The sequence below is a fragment of the Anguilla rostrata genome, chromosome 3 (assembly GCF_018555375.3).
Source record: "Anguilla rostrata isolate EN2019 chromosome 3, ASM1855537v3, whole genome shotgun sequence".
Classification (NCBI taxonomy): domain Eukaryota; kingdom Metazoa; phylum Chordata; class Actinopteri; order Anguilliformes; family Anguillidae; genus Anguilla; species Anguilla rostrata.
The window spans coordinates 1,134,079-1,146,181 of NC_057935.1; the positions used below are offsets into that span (position 1 = coordinate 1,134,079).

The 12,103-nt window shown below is 46.1% G+C and overlaps 2 protein-coding genes across 3 annotated transcripts in view; one reads left to right on the top strand and one right to left on the bottom strand.

Moving 5' to 3' along the window:
* The window catches only part of LOC135249767 (ubiquitin domain-containing protein 2-like), a 123,088-nt gene that overhangs the window by 19,904 nt on the left and 91,081 nt on the right, over positions 1 to 12,103 (top strand). The window lies entirely within an intron of this gene.
* On the bottom strand, positions 950 to 5,834 carry LOC135249765 (beta-2 adrenergic receptor-like). Its single transcript, XM_064325298.1, has 2 exons — positions 5,573 to 5,834; positions 950 to 5,366 (listed from the first exon to the last, which is right to left on the bottom strand). The coding sequence occupies exon 2, from the start codon at positions 5,361 to 5,363 to the stop codon at positions 4,128 to 4,130; it is 1,236 nt and encodes a 411-aa protein (XP_064181368.1). The 5' UTR covers positions 5,364 to 5,366; positions 5,573 to 5,834; the 3' UTR covers positions 950 to 4,127.

Genomic DNA, 12,103 nt, shown 5'->3' on the forward strand with positions numbered 1-12,103 from the left:
TACACAATTTCAGAAGGAATATTCTTATCGTGAATTAAAAGGCAACTGTATTTTGAACTATGTCAGTTTTTCTCAAGCAAATTCTATGGTTTGGATATGCGGTTATGCATGGAACAGTATGTATCTTTGTGCTTTGCCCCAGGCTGAACCTTCTTTGTGACCTGCAGTATTTTATCCAAGGTCACAGCCTGCTGAGCAGTCTGAAGCTGATAAAAATGGAAATGCTTTTTTCTTTGACTGCAAAGCTTCTTTTCGTATATATAATGGAAACATTTCACTACACCAGCTTCCCCTGTTTGCGCATTTCCTCTTAAAAGGACTCGTTTTAATCCGCTGAAATTAAGTTGCTGCCCATTTTGAAAACTGTAGTTCTAGTATCCAGCCCCATCAGAGTACACAGAGTTTGTTTAACTTGTTTTTTTTTTTTGTTTTAAAGCTGAAGTAAGTCTATATATCTTAAAGTGCAGGACTTTGTCATGTTTTTTGAAAATGATAGTTGTAGTCTACATGGTTTTTACTGTTGTGATTTTAATGTCAGAACTTACTTTAGAAAATACCAGTGAAAATGTGCTAATCCTGATTCACCTGCCTTTCAAGACCTGCTTTATTCTGCTTGACAAGTTACATGAAATTCAGTTCAGGTAGAGACCCGACTTTCCTGTGCCCTTCTCTAAACCGGCCATCAAGTGCATGTTTGGTCAGACTGTACCCCGCGGATTCTCCTCACTCCCTAATAGTACTCCGCAGATTCTCCTCACTCCCTAATAGTAAACAGTTAATTTGAATTTATCGGCGATTCCCCATGAAGTGAATCTGGAGTGGCCTCAGGCTATAAGAGCAGATTTCAGATGCTGCTTCTGAGTTTCTGGCAATAATGCCATTCCTTTCATTTTTAAAAACACTTTATTTATTAATTTATTTTTTGGTTAAAGAACCACTAGGCACTGTGTAATGTGCATTAAATACACTTTAATATTCAAATACAAATGGCATGTTACACTTGCACCTCATAAATACCACTGCACATTCATTCTTTCTCTGTACATAATTATTTTGCAGAACAAAACACCGTTACGAACGGACAACTCATTGTGCGAAAACAGCTGGATAACAGACACAGTAAACATTTAACTGGTGCGACATTTTCCCTCATGCTGTGCTTCGTTTGGCGCAGGTGGTGCATGCGGCGCATCTGTTGCATGCGACATGCGGCACAGGTGTTGCATGCACCGTGTGATGCAGGTGTTGCATGCAGAGTATGGCGTGCGTGTTGCAGGTGGCACGGCTGTGAGAATAGAGAGCTCCCCTCCCCAGAAGGGGGCAAGAGTCAGGGAGGGGGTGGGGGTAGTGTTAAACCCAGGGGTCACTCAAACAGCTGGTCCCTCATCTAAAGGGGCTTTGGACCCAGAATCGGAAACGTGTCCAGACGCTGTCCGGTTGTGCTGCGTGCAAATTTGCAAAGCATGCGCCCCTGCGGGGGTGCATCTCCCGGCTGTCCTACAGCATGCGCGTACCGCTCGCTGCATTTCGAACATGCGTGTACCGCTCTCTGCATTTCGAACATGCGCGTACCGCTCTCTGCATTTCGAACCGCACACTGAGCATGGAGTCAGACCGTCCAGTCAGGAATTATTGCACATAGACAACATCTCCTTCAGCAGCACAGGGGGAGGGCTGCAGGTTATTAACACAAGTATCCACAACACAATAGTGATAGCGGTGTTACAGAATCCACAGAGAACCACGCGATGATTTAACTGCTTGTGAGAATCTGTGGCGCTGGCAAACTGCAGGTGTGGACACTGCCAGTAGGGGGCAGTCTGAACAAACGCTCAATTGTATTTCCATTCTTCAAATGTGCTTCAAATGTGACTGCACAGACCGATGCCAATCACTACATTCAATGGACACCTATATACATGCATTAATCCGTATATTTTGCTAAATGGGACAGTGAATTAATAGCTTAGCTGAACATTCATATGGTTCTTCTGAAGGCAAAGTGGACCAACAATTAAAAAACACGTTTTTAAAAAAACATTGTCAAAAAAAAACAATGGGATAGAAACGTGAATCTTTTTTTAGGGGGGCGGGGAGTCGAGAGTTTTGGACTTTGCCACACTGAAAAGCAAATTCAAAATTACCAAGGACAAACCACGCACGAGTAGGCTATGTATTATATACACTTTACACACCGAAGCGAGGTCCGTGATGGTGTCATGGACAGAAGCTACAGTACTGGGAGACTGGTCCAGCAGGACATAGCGCACGACTTTCACACTCAAGCCTGGCCCTACTTCAGAAGGCAGCCACGTGCGCAGATAAGCGGGTCACGAACACTGAATTTAAACCGCAGAGAGTCCGTTCAAAGCCCATCGGGGTCCGTGAGTGTGTGTTAAGTGCACATTGCGGACAGAGTTCTCGAGCCTTGCTGCGCACACAGCGACCGTTCCTTCAGCAGCTTTTTGTCCGAATACGAGACATGACTGTAGTGTCGTATTCATCAAAATGTGAGAATGCGTGCGAGAACCTAAAAGCTCCCCAAATCCAATTTTCTGTTCTCATAGCTTTTTTTTTTTTTACTAAAGAAGCCAAATTTATCTGCTCTCCCCTGAGTTGGCGGATTAAAGCAGTGAGACTGGGATTGATATCACAACTATAAAACGCTTCAAGTGCAATAATCCCCGAGCCACCTAAATAATTGAGCCCTAAAGTTTAAAACAAACGCAAACAAAAACTGAATTGGGGGACGGAAAGGAACAAGAGAACGAGTCAATGTTTAACAAATAAATGTCGTCGTCTGTACCGTGAGTTAACAGGAAAATAAGACTTCGTGTACACGGAGATTTGCAGAACTCTTTTTTTCTCTTTATAAAAAACAACCCCACCAGGGAGAAAGATCGTCGACTACCCTGTTTTGTTCCAGTAACTATCGCAGGAATATACTATATAGGGCAGTGAAATTAAAACTAGCTGGTTATTTCGTTGCACTATCTGGTTTCGTAAACATAGCATATTAATCGGATAACAATGCTTCTGAAATTAATGTCTCTCGTGAAATGACTAAACTTCACGTGCATTCCTTAACGAACGACTGTCCTAATCAAAACTACGCCTATGAATGTTGATCAAATGTGTCAGCGCTGCGGTGTATCTGTATGGCGGATTATGAACACGTTTAACATGTTTTGAACTTTATGTTTTAGCAACGAGCTAGCATCACCAGACTAGTGTAGCCTGCTGCGGAGAGGAAAGGGTTCTGGGGAAATCAGCTAGGTATTAATTTTTGTTTACGCTGCTGTTGTTAAGCTGACGTGTTGTCGCACCTTTGTCGAGAAGAATGATTAACCTTCAGGAAATGTTTCCTATTTCGCCGAAGTTCCTCGTTCCTACTCATTTGTTTCGCGGAGCTCCAACTGAATGCCCATTTTACACGAGCAGGGTGCTTCATCTCTCTAAGTTATGAATTCACATGTCGATTAGTATTAAATAAAGGTTTTCCGGTGAATGTGTCTGGTGGCTGCGGGTAGGCGTATTGGGTTATGCGATTAGATCACGAACGACCCCACTACCATATCTGGCTTTTGATGATATCTGCGTTTGCACGAAAGGTGAATCCTGTGTAACATTTCCGTTTACTGGCTCAGGCTTTCTTCGACGGGATCAACGAGAGAATATGTATCTGAACATATTTCCCAAATGTGCAAAAGGCTTTCCCTGCGAAAACTTCAATAAACATGTGCTGTTTACTTTTTACAGTTCAATCTCTCAAAATCTGCCGACAAAATGTTTCACTATATGGGCCCATATTGTCTGCCATTTGTTTCACAAACACAAAGCTTAAAGATAAGATGGGAGCAAAAAGGCATCTTGCAAAAATAATAAATAAAAATTATGAGGTAGATGAAGAGTCCTATGATGCCACCCTTGCATGGTTTCAAAATACTCCTAGCTGGACACATTGATAATGCAATAGAAAATATGAGTAAAAAAAAAACCCAAAATATCTGTATTTCCACAATGAAATGCGCACATTGGCAACTTGACCCCCAAACCACTTGTTTGCTCAGAAGGAAACTGGAGTGGAGCTCGGGTGTGGTGGGTCGCGGCCGGCCGGCGGGGCTGAGTTAAATAACGCTCATCAGCGCCTTGCTGCAGTTTCCGTTCGGGTCGGTCCTGTCCGCAGCCGACGGCTCGCTTTTCTCCAGCACCCCGTCCCGGTACTCCGAGTTCAACCTGCTCTTGGTGTAATGGTCGCTCTGCCAGCTGTTGCCGCTGTGCACGTAGTCGTTCATGTGTCCCGCCCTGGAGAAGGGCAGCCTCCTCAAGCAGAGGATCTCCTGGAAGGCGTGCCGGAACTCGGGGCTCCTGCAGTAGATGAGCGGGTTGAAGGCTGAGTTGGCGTACCCTATCCAGTTCAGGATCTTGAAGGTGAGGTCGAAGTGTTTCATCTGGCGGATGGTCTCCACCGTGTTGAGCAGGTTGAGCACGAAGAAGGGCAGCCAGCAGAGGGTGAAGGTGCCCATGATGATGCCCAGCGTCTTCAGGGCCTTGTGCTCCTTCAGGCTGACCTTGGTCCTCCTCCCGTTGCGGACCTCCCTGCCGGACCCGCCCGGTGCCGGGTTGTTGTTCTGCGCGTGGAAGCGGCCCTCGCTGCGCCCGATCTTCTTCAGCTGCTTCCGCGCCTCGCGGAACACGCGGCTGTAGACGAAGACCATGATGCTCAGCGGGATGTAGAAGGAGATGATGGAGGACGTGATGGCGTAGGGCATGTTGGTGTTGAAGTCGCAGCAGTAGGGGTCGTCCTTGCACACCCTCGCGTTTTCCTCGTGGGACATCCACAGCTGCAGGTGGATGGGCAGGTAGGAGATGAGAGCTGCCACCACCCAGACCAGAACCACCACCACGCGGGCCCGGTTCTTCCGCAGCAGCGACTGGTAGCGGAACGGCGAGGTGATGGCAAGGTAGCGGTCCAGTGCGATGACGCACAGCGTCTCGATGCTCGCCGTCACGCACAGCACGTCCGTGGCCGTCCAGAAATCGCACCAGAAGATTCCGAAGTGCCAGGTGCCCAGGATGATGTGGCACGCGCCGAAGGGGACCACCACCAGGCCCATGACCAGGTCGGCGCACGCCAGCGACGTGATGAAGCAGTTGGTGACCGTCTGCAGCCGCTGAAACCGGGAGATGGCCGTGATGACCAGCACGTTGCCGAAGACGATGACCAGCACCAGGACCGAGGCCACGATGCCCAGCAGGACCATCTCCGCCTCGCTGGAACTCGGCACCGACCCGTTTAACGGCACCGTGCCGTTCAGCGGCACCGACCCGTTCAGCACCGCCGGGGTGCTCGCGTTTCCCATGATCTGAAATTAAGAGCCGCACACGCAGATCAGGAGGAGGAGGAGGAGGAGGAGGAGAAAACAAACGCAGAGGAAACAAACGGCAAAGTAACTACAGATCTAAAAAGCCATTTGGAGATAACCAGTATTAAACGACCGCTTAAATACAACAGTTAGGAGCAAAGCTAAACAAATGACACTATTTACATACGTCAAAGTAGTTCACAAACCTCCAGTTCTCCTCCTTACAGACTTCTCTCCGGTGCAAACCGTATTCCCTTGGTCTTAAGAGTTTTCATAAGTGTGGGACTTCATTGTGCTGGCTTCTGTTTCGCTTTTTCTCGCACTCTCTTTATCGCTCTCTTTCTCTCTGTTTCTGTGTCTCCCCCCGCCCTCTCTCTCTCTCTCACTTTTTCTCTCTCACTCGCAGTGTGGTTCAGTCGGAGGCACATGAGTTCTGGCACTGGTTATGGCTCCAAGTCTATTTGTCAAAGCCCTTATACCGCTCAGCGATGACATCACTCCCCGTGCAGCCAATGAGCAGCTCGGCAAGGCGAGGTATCTGTGAACTGCTTAGCTTTTGAAAAGACTGGGCCGACTGCCTTTCTGTGTGTCTGTGAGGCACGGAGAGAGAGAGGAAGTGGAGAGCAGATCAGTGGAGGAGGAGGAACCGAAACAAACCAGCTCTGCGTGTCTGTGCTCCCGCGCGCTTGGGCAAAGTGTCTGACAGACCGCTGAGCACAGAGTGACTCTCTCAGAGCTCAGGCCGTTCTTCGCTTTAAAGGAAATGAATGTAATGTAATGGAACTGGACTAAAGATAACCAAGCACTTGTCCCTAAGAACTGTTTATTGGATGCACTGTAGGAAACTCTAGTGTCATGTTGCAAAAAAACACCCTCAGGTCTTTTAATTATCAAAATTTCTTTTTGATGTTGTTATACTGGTTTGGAGCTGAATGAATTTGCCTGTACGTTTCCTAATGTTAACAAAAAAAAAAGCAAATCCCCATATTTATGTGGGCTCCTGAAAACCTGTAGTTTTATATCTCAACAAGAAATGGCAGCGGATCAGAGTGAAGCAGCGAGTGGCGTCCAGGGCTTCAGCTATGAGAACCATGTGGCTCTCTGTGTACCTGCTGTGCCGGGGGGGCTCCAGCTCCCTGCAGACTGCCTGGCAGGATTTCCTTTATTGATGTTGCCAGATACACAAAGCACAAAACAATATTGCAACCATTTAAAACATATTTCGGTATTTGTTTTGTGTATTTTGACAACTGAAAAGCATGTACATTTGTTGTGTTTTTTAAAAACTATTCTCCCAATGGGCCTCATTCACAAAACTTTTATGAAATTACTCTTTTGTTCTTAAAAACGTTCCTACGAAAAAACAATATGAGATTTATGACGCATGTGCGGACCTTTGTTTTTGTGCGTATCCCAGGCGTACGAGATGATGAATGCTGGCTGTTTGTGAATTTTATGCGCAGTGATGTTCATTTGTGATTTGCATGAGGAAACAGTCACGAACAAATACAGATAAGAAAAAAATGATGAATGCCAAAATGAACGGAACGTTCTTACACGCAGTTTACGATCAAATGTGCCCGCGCACGTATTTGGCGGAAGAGGCCCGATGTGTATAGAGTGTGTAGCTTGCGTTGTACGTATAGAGAGAATCCAGTCAGAGGGGCATTCCTGTTAAGTGTACATACTCAGGTGTCAGATGACATGTTTCGCTGATCCTTGGGTCAGTGGTGAAGCTCCAGGACATGTCAGGGATAATCTCTGAGCGTGGCTTATTGTGAGTGTGCTTAAGGAAGCACCAGGAGCGGGGCAGTGTCCCGATGCCAAGCCTGTCCCAGCTGCGGATCGTGCACTTGCCCTTTGAACAAATACACATAATTTGTTGTGTGTGTTTCCACTTAGATACAGTATATACGAGCAAAGATAACATGGCACTTTACCAATATCTACAATATCTACAATATCTACAATATCTACAATATCTACGCTCTTTCAGGCAACTACATGCCTGTCACTCTCTTCTATCTGTGGCTGTGTGTGTGTGTGTATAACTGTCCCTTCTTTCCTCTGTTAATATGAATATTAGTAATTCACGTGAATTATGTCCAGTCATGAAGATGATACCAGACATTTTCTGACAGCTGAATTAAAGACGTTAGATGACCTTCCCTGGGCAGGGATTCCGCTGTTAACCGCGTCTCAGTGACGAGAACTGAAACTGAGGCCGTGACTCATAGTGTTCGTGCGAGTGTTTGGCAGGCATCCACGAAACAGGACATAATTTTCTTTAGGTTTTATTTTCTTGTTCATTTCCTAATTCTTTATTGTGATGTGTATACGTAATTAAAAGTGAAGTTATTAATAGCGCTGTAATATTTGTGCGATTTGGTGAAGGGCCAGGCCTTTCTCACATCCTGTCGGGCGGTGGTGGAGAATAATAGATACAGAACAGGTCTTGCCGCTGAGGTTGCAGGTTCAAAATCTAGGTGGGGCACTGCAGTTGTACCCTTGAGCGAAGTACCTAACCTGAATGGCTTCAGTCAAATATGCAGCTGTATAAATAGGTTGTATGTAAAAGAATGTACAGTAGGCTGTGTAAGTGGGTAGGGATATGACTGTCTGCAGAGTGAAATTCAGTGAAAATGTAAACTCCCGTTGGCCCGTCCAGAGTATGGAGTGACTCCAGGCTGTCGTTCCGTGACGAGGTTTGTGGGCGGAACGTTCCTCGTAGCGTTTTTCACAGATACCGGTTTGCCTTTTGTCCTTTTTCTGTTTTAAATGAGGTGAATGCGCTTCCCTCGTCACATGTAACGCAATTTATTTTTTGTGTGTTTTAAATGGTGTTTTTATTATTGTGGAGGCCACGACTTCCGCATGGTTCACAATACAGAAAGACAACAGCGTTTGTCGAGTTGGAGGCCTTTCTTTTTCCCACCGTTCGGACGAAAATAAATAGATTTAGGCATGCAGTAAGATTCGCGCATGTTTTCTTCACTCCATTAACGTATCGATATTCGGAGAGATGAGCGTAATTCTCTCTCTTGCTCCACAAGAGCCCTTATTTGCATTTCTGCTGAGGGAATTTGTCTGACGCCAAGATATGTGAACAGTCCTCCACTGACTCCTTCGGGTTTTTTTTGAATTAATGCAAATTCCGTTCCGCGCTGCCGTTTGGCTTCGCATGCGCGTGTTTACCGTGCCGTGCCGAACGTGCTCACGGGCACGCGCGGCTTAGCCAGAAAGACAAAGAATTGCCCTGGTATTCAAAGTGGATTTCGGGAGTACACCGTGCGAATGTGCGCGTGCTTAACATCCTCTTCCCTTTATTTTAATTTTACCCCGCTGTCAACAAGAACCGCGAAATGCCACGCTTATAAAAACATTATCTCAGTAATTAAATCACTCAGTAGTTACATTCATTTGGTAAGGCGCAATTTGGATACAATTATAGTGCAATGTTGGCCAGCTGCATCACTTAGAAGCAAATACAATAAATTGTACAGAACTTTAAGATTATATTTATATCTTGTCGCATAGCATGACTATGTCTTTTTTAGCAGGCTTGGCTTTCTGTAACAACGATATAACTGAAACTTGTAGGACAAGGTTCAGAATATTATGAATTACAGTAGATAAGGAGACATGACAGGATTCTCGATAACCTATAGATTTATTTTTTGCGGAATTACTCGCAGCCTCTAACGTTGACCTTGCCATTGAATCACATGCCAAAAAAAATCTTAAAAAAACAAAAACAAAACGTCACCTACTAACAATACTGAGGGACTGAGAGAATCGCGAGCTTCCCTCTGAATCGTGGCTGGAATGGAGACGCTGGTGCCTCTTGCCTTCGGTGAATAGTACTATGGTGATAATTAAGTCATCCAGGCAAGTGAACAGTAGTGTCTGGATGACTGAGCATCGTTGAGAAGGGAGGACCCCAGCAGTGCGTCCATACTGTCACCTTCACGGCTCACCCTGTGCTGGTGCATGCACGCATACACACGCACGCATACACACACACACGCACACACTTACGCACACACACACGCACTCACACGCACTCACACACACACAAACACACATGCACACGCACACATATGCCCATGAACACGCATGCACATACATACACATGCAACACGCGCACACACACACACACATGAACATGCACACATACACATGCACACACACGCACATACACACACACATGAACACGCATGCACATACATACACATGCAACACGCGCACACACACATGAACATGCACACATACACACATGCACACACGCACATGAACAGGCACGCAGATGCACAGACACATACACAGACATACACTATATGACCAAAAGTATCAGCACAGTGCTTGGTCTGGGGATGTTTTTCATGGTTTGGGCTCGGCCCCTTAGTTCCAGAGAAGGCCTCTTAATGCCACAGCATACCATCACATTCTAGATGACTCTCTGCTTCCCCAACAGTTTGGGGAAGGCCCTTTCCTGTTTCAGCATGATAATGCCCCCGGGCACACAACGAGGTCCATATAGAAATGGTTTTGTTGAGAAATGTGGGGAAGAACTTGACCCTCCTGCACAGAGCTCTGACCTCTACCCCATCCAACACCTTTGGGATCAAATGGAAAGCCAGCTGCGAGCCAGGCCTAATCACTCAATCAGTGCCCAATCTCACTAATGCTCTTCTGCCTGAATGGAAGCAAATCCCTGCAGCAATGCTCCAACATTTAGTGTAAAGCCTTCCAGGAAGCGTGGAGGTTGTTATAGCAGCAAAGGGTGGAACCAACTCCATATTAATGCCCATAATTTTGGATGAGATGTTGGATGTCAGGTGTCCACATACTTTTGGCCAAGTAGTGTACACGCACACACCACACACACACACACACACACACACACATTCATGCCTACTCACACACTTGTCTAAAGTGTATAAGTATTTCCCCATGTGTCTGCTGAACGTACAGTGTTGTACTGCTACACTAATCGTCAGGCATACTCACACTACAAACACACACAAGTAGTCAGATGGTTTTGGCATACTGTCCATATATACCATATATTTCAATTTTAAGTGCACAGTTCTTAGTTATGGAAAGCACTAAGGGGTTTCAGGGTTTGATGTAAGCCTTGTGGTGTGGTGGTATTAAACTGTGCTGACTGCACTGTTTTTTAGGCGTCTGACCCACTTTTTACACACATTCATAGCATGCTTTCCGCAAAACAGCATCCACGCTAATGAGCTTGTCATGCCAAGCCACGGTGTGCTAAATATTTTGCAGGAAACAGCCTGCAATTTTAATTTTGCATATTAATATATTAACATTTTTGACTTTCAGTCAAATGTGGGCTTATATTTGAGTCACACTTTTTCTCTCACCTTATATATCCAAGTTGGGGTGTGTGCATGTATGTATGTGTGTGTGTGTGTGTGTGTGTGTGTGTGTGTGTGTGTGTAAAGCACTGTTTCTGCAGTTATGGACAGACAGACCGAGAGACAGGCCGACAGACTGACTGACAGACAGACAGACAGACAGACAGGCAGGCAGGCAGATAGACAGACCGACAGAAACAGGCAGGCAGACAGACACAGGAAGGCAGACAGACAGGCCGACAGACTGACAGGCTGACAGACAGGCAGACAGGCAGAGAGGTAGGCAGACAGACAGACAGGACGCATACCGTACAGATTGCAATATACAGCCACAGACTGACCGAACAGACACTTATGCTGCGATCAGAGCCACACCTACTCACTTTCAATTATAGATGCGCCATTACTGTCTGAATCAGAGCGCCTTTCCGCTGTTGAATCAGAGCCCACGCGATTCCTCTCTGAATCAGAAGCCCGCATTCCCTGTTGAATCAGAGCCCGCCATTCCTTTTGAATCAGAGCCGCGCGATTCCCTTTGAATCAGAGTCGCACGATTCCCCTGTTTGAATCAGAGTCGCGCGATTCCCCTGTTTGAATCAGAGCGCCGATCAGCGCGATTCCCCTGTTTGAATCAGAGCCGCGCGATTCCCCTGTTTGAATCAGAGCCGCGCGATTCCCCTGTTTGAATCAGAGCCGCGCGATTCCCCTGTTTGAATCAGAGCCGCGCGATTCCCCTGTTTGAATCAGAGCCGCGCGATTCCCCTGTTTGAATCAGAGCCGCGCGATTCCCCTGTTTGAATCAGAGTCACGCAATTCCCCTGTTTGAATCAGAGCGTGTCGTAACCGGAGCATTATCCTCACTAATGAGAAGTAATGAAAAAAGCCAGACCCGTGTTTCGCCCTGTTATAAATAAAGCGCCACTTTTCTCTCTGCCTCCAGTCCGGAAGCTTCCGTTAATGAAAAGAAACTCAGGTACACTTAAGACATTCAAGTGACGGATCTTTCCTGAGAGGAGGTGCATTATTCCGAAATGCACCCCAACTATACTGCAAATTCGGTCAATTTCTTGTGCACTTTCTATTTACAGATGGGAAGGAATTATGAATTGTGATTCATGATTTGTGCATTTCATATGCAGCTCTTCCTATTGGACCCCACTGTGATCGAAAGCCAGAAAAATTAAAAAAATAAAACACACCCAGCTGGTTCCAGAAGGTAATCCTGACAGAGATCCAGACTGTGTGCACGGGACACACTCTGAGCCAGAAGTTTTGATTTGAACGGTGTGTTTTATCACTAAACAAATGTTTATCCAATATTAACATAGGATACGCTCAACAGAAGTCAGATTTAAG

Bases quoted from the DNA above. Each gene is read 5' to 3' on its own strand.
- LOC135249765 (XM_064325298.1), bottom strand. From the start codon at position 5,363: ATGGGAAACGCGAGCACCCCGGCGGTGCTGAACGGGTCGGTGCCGCTG.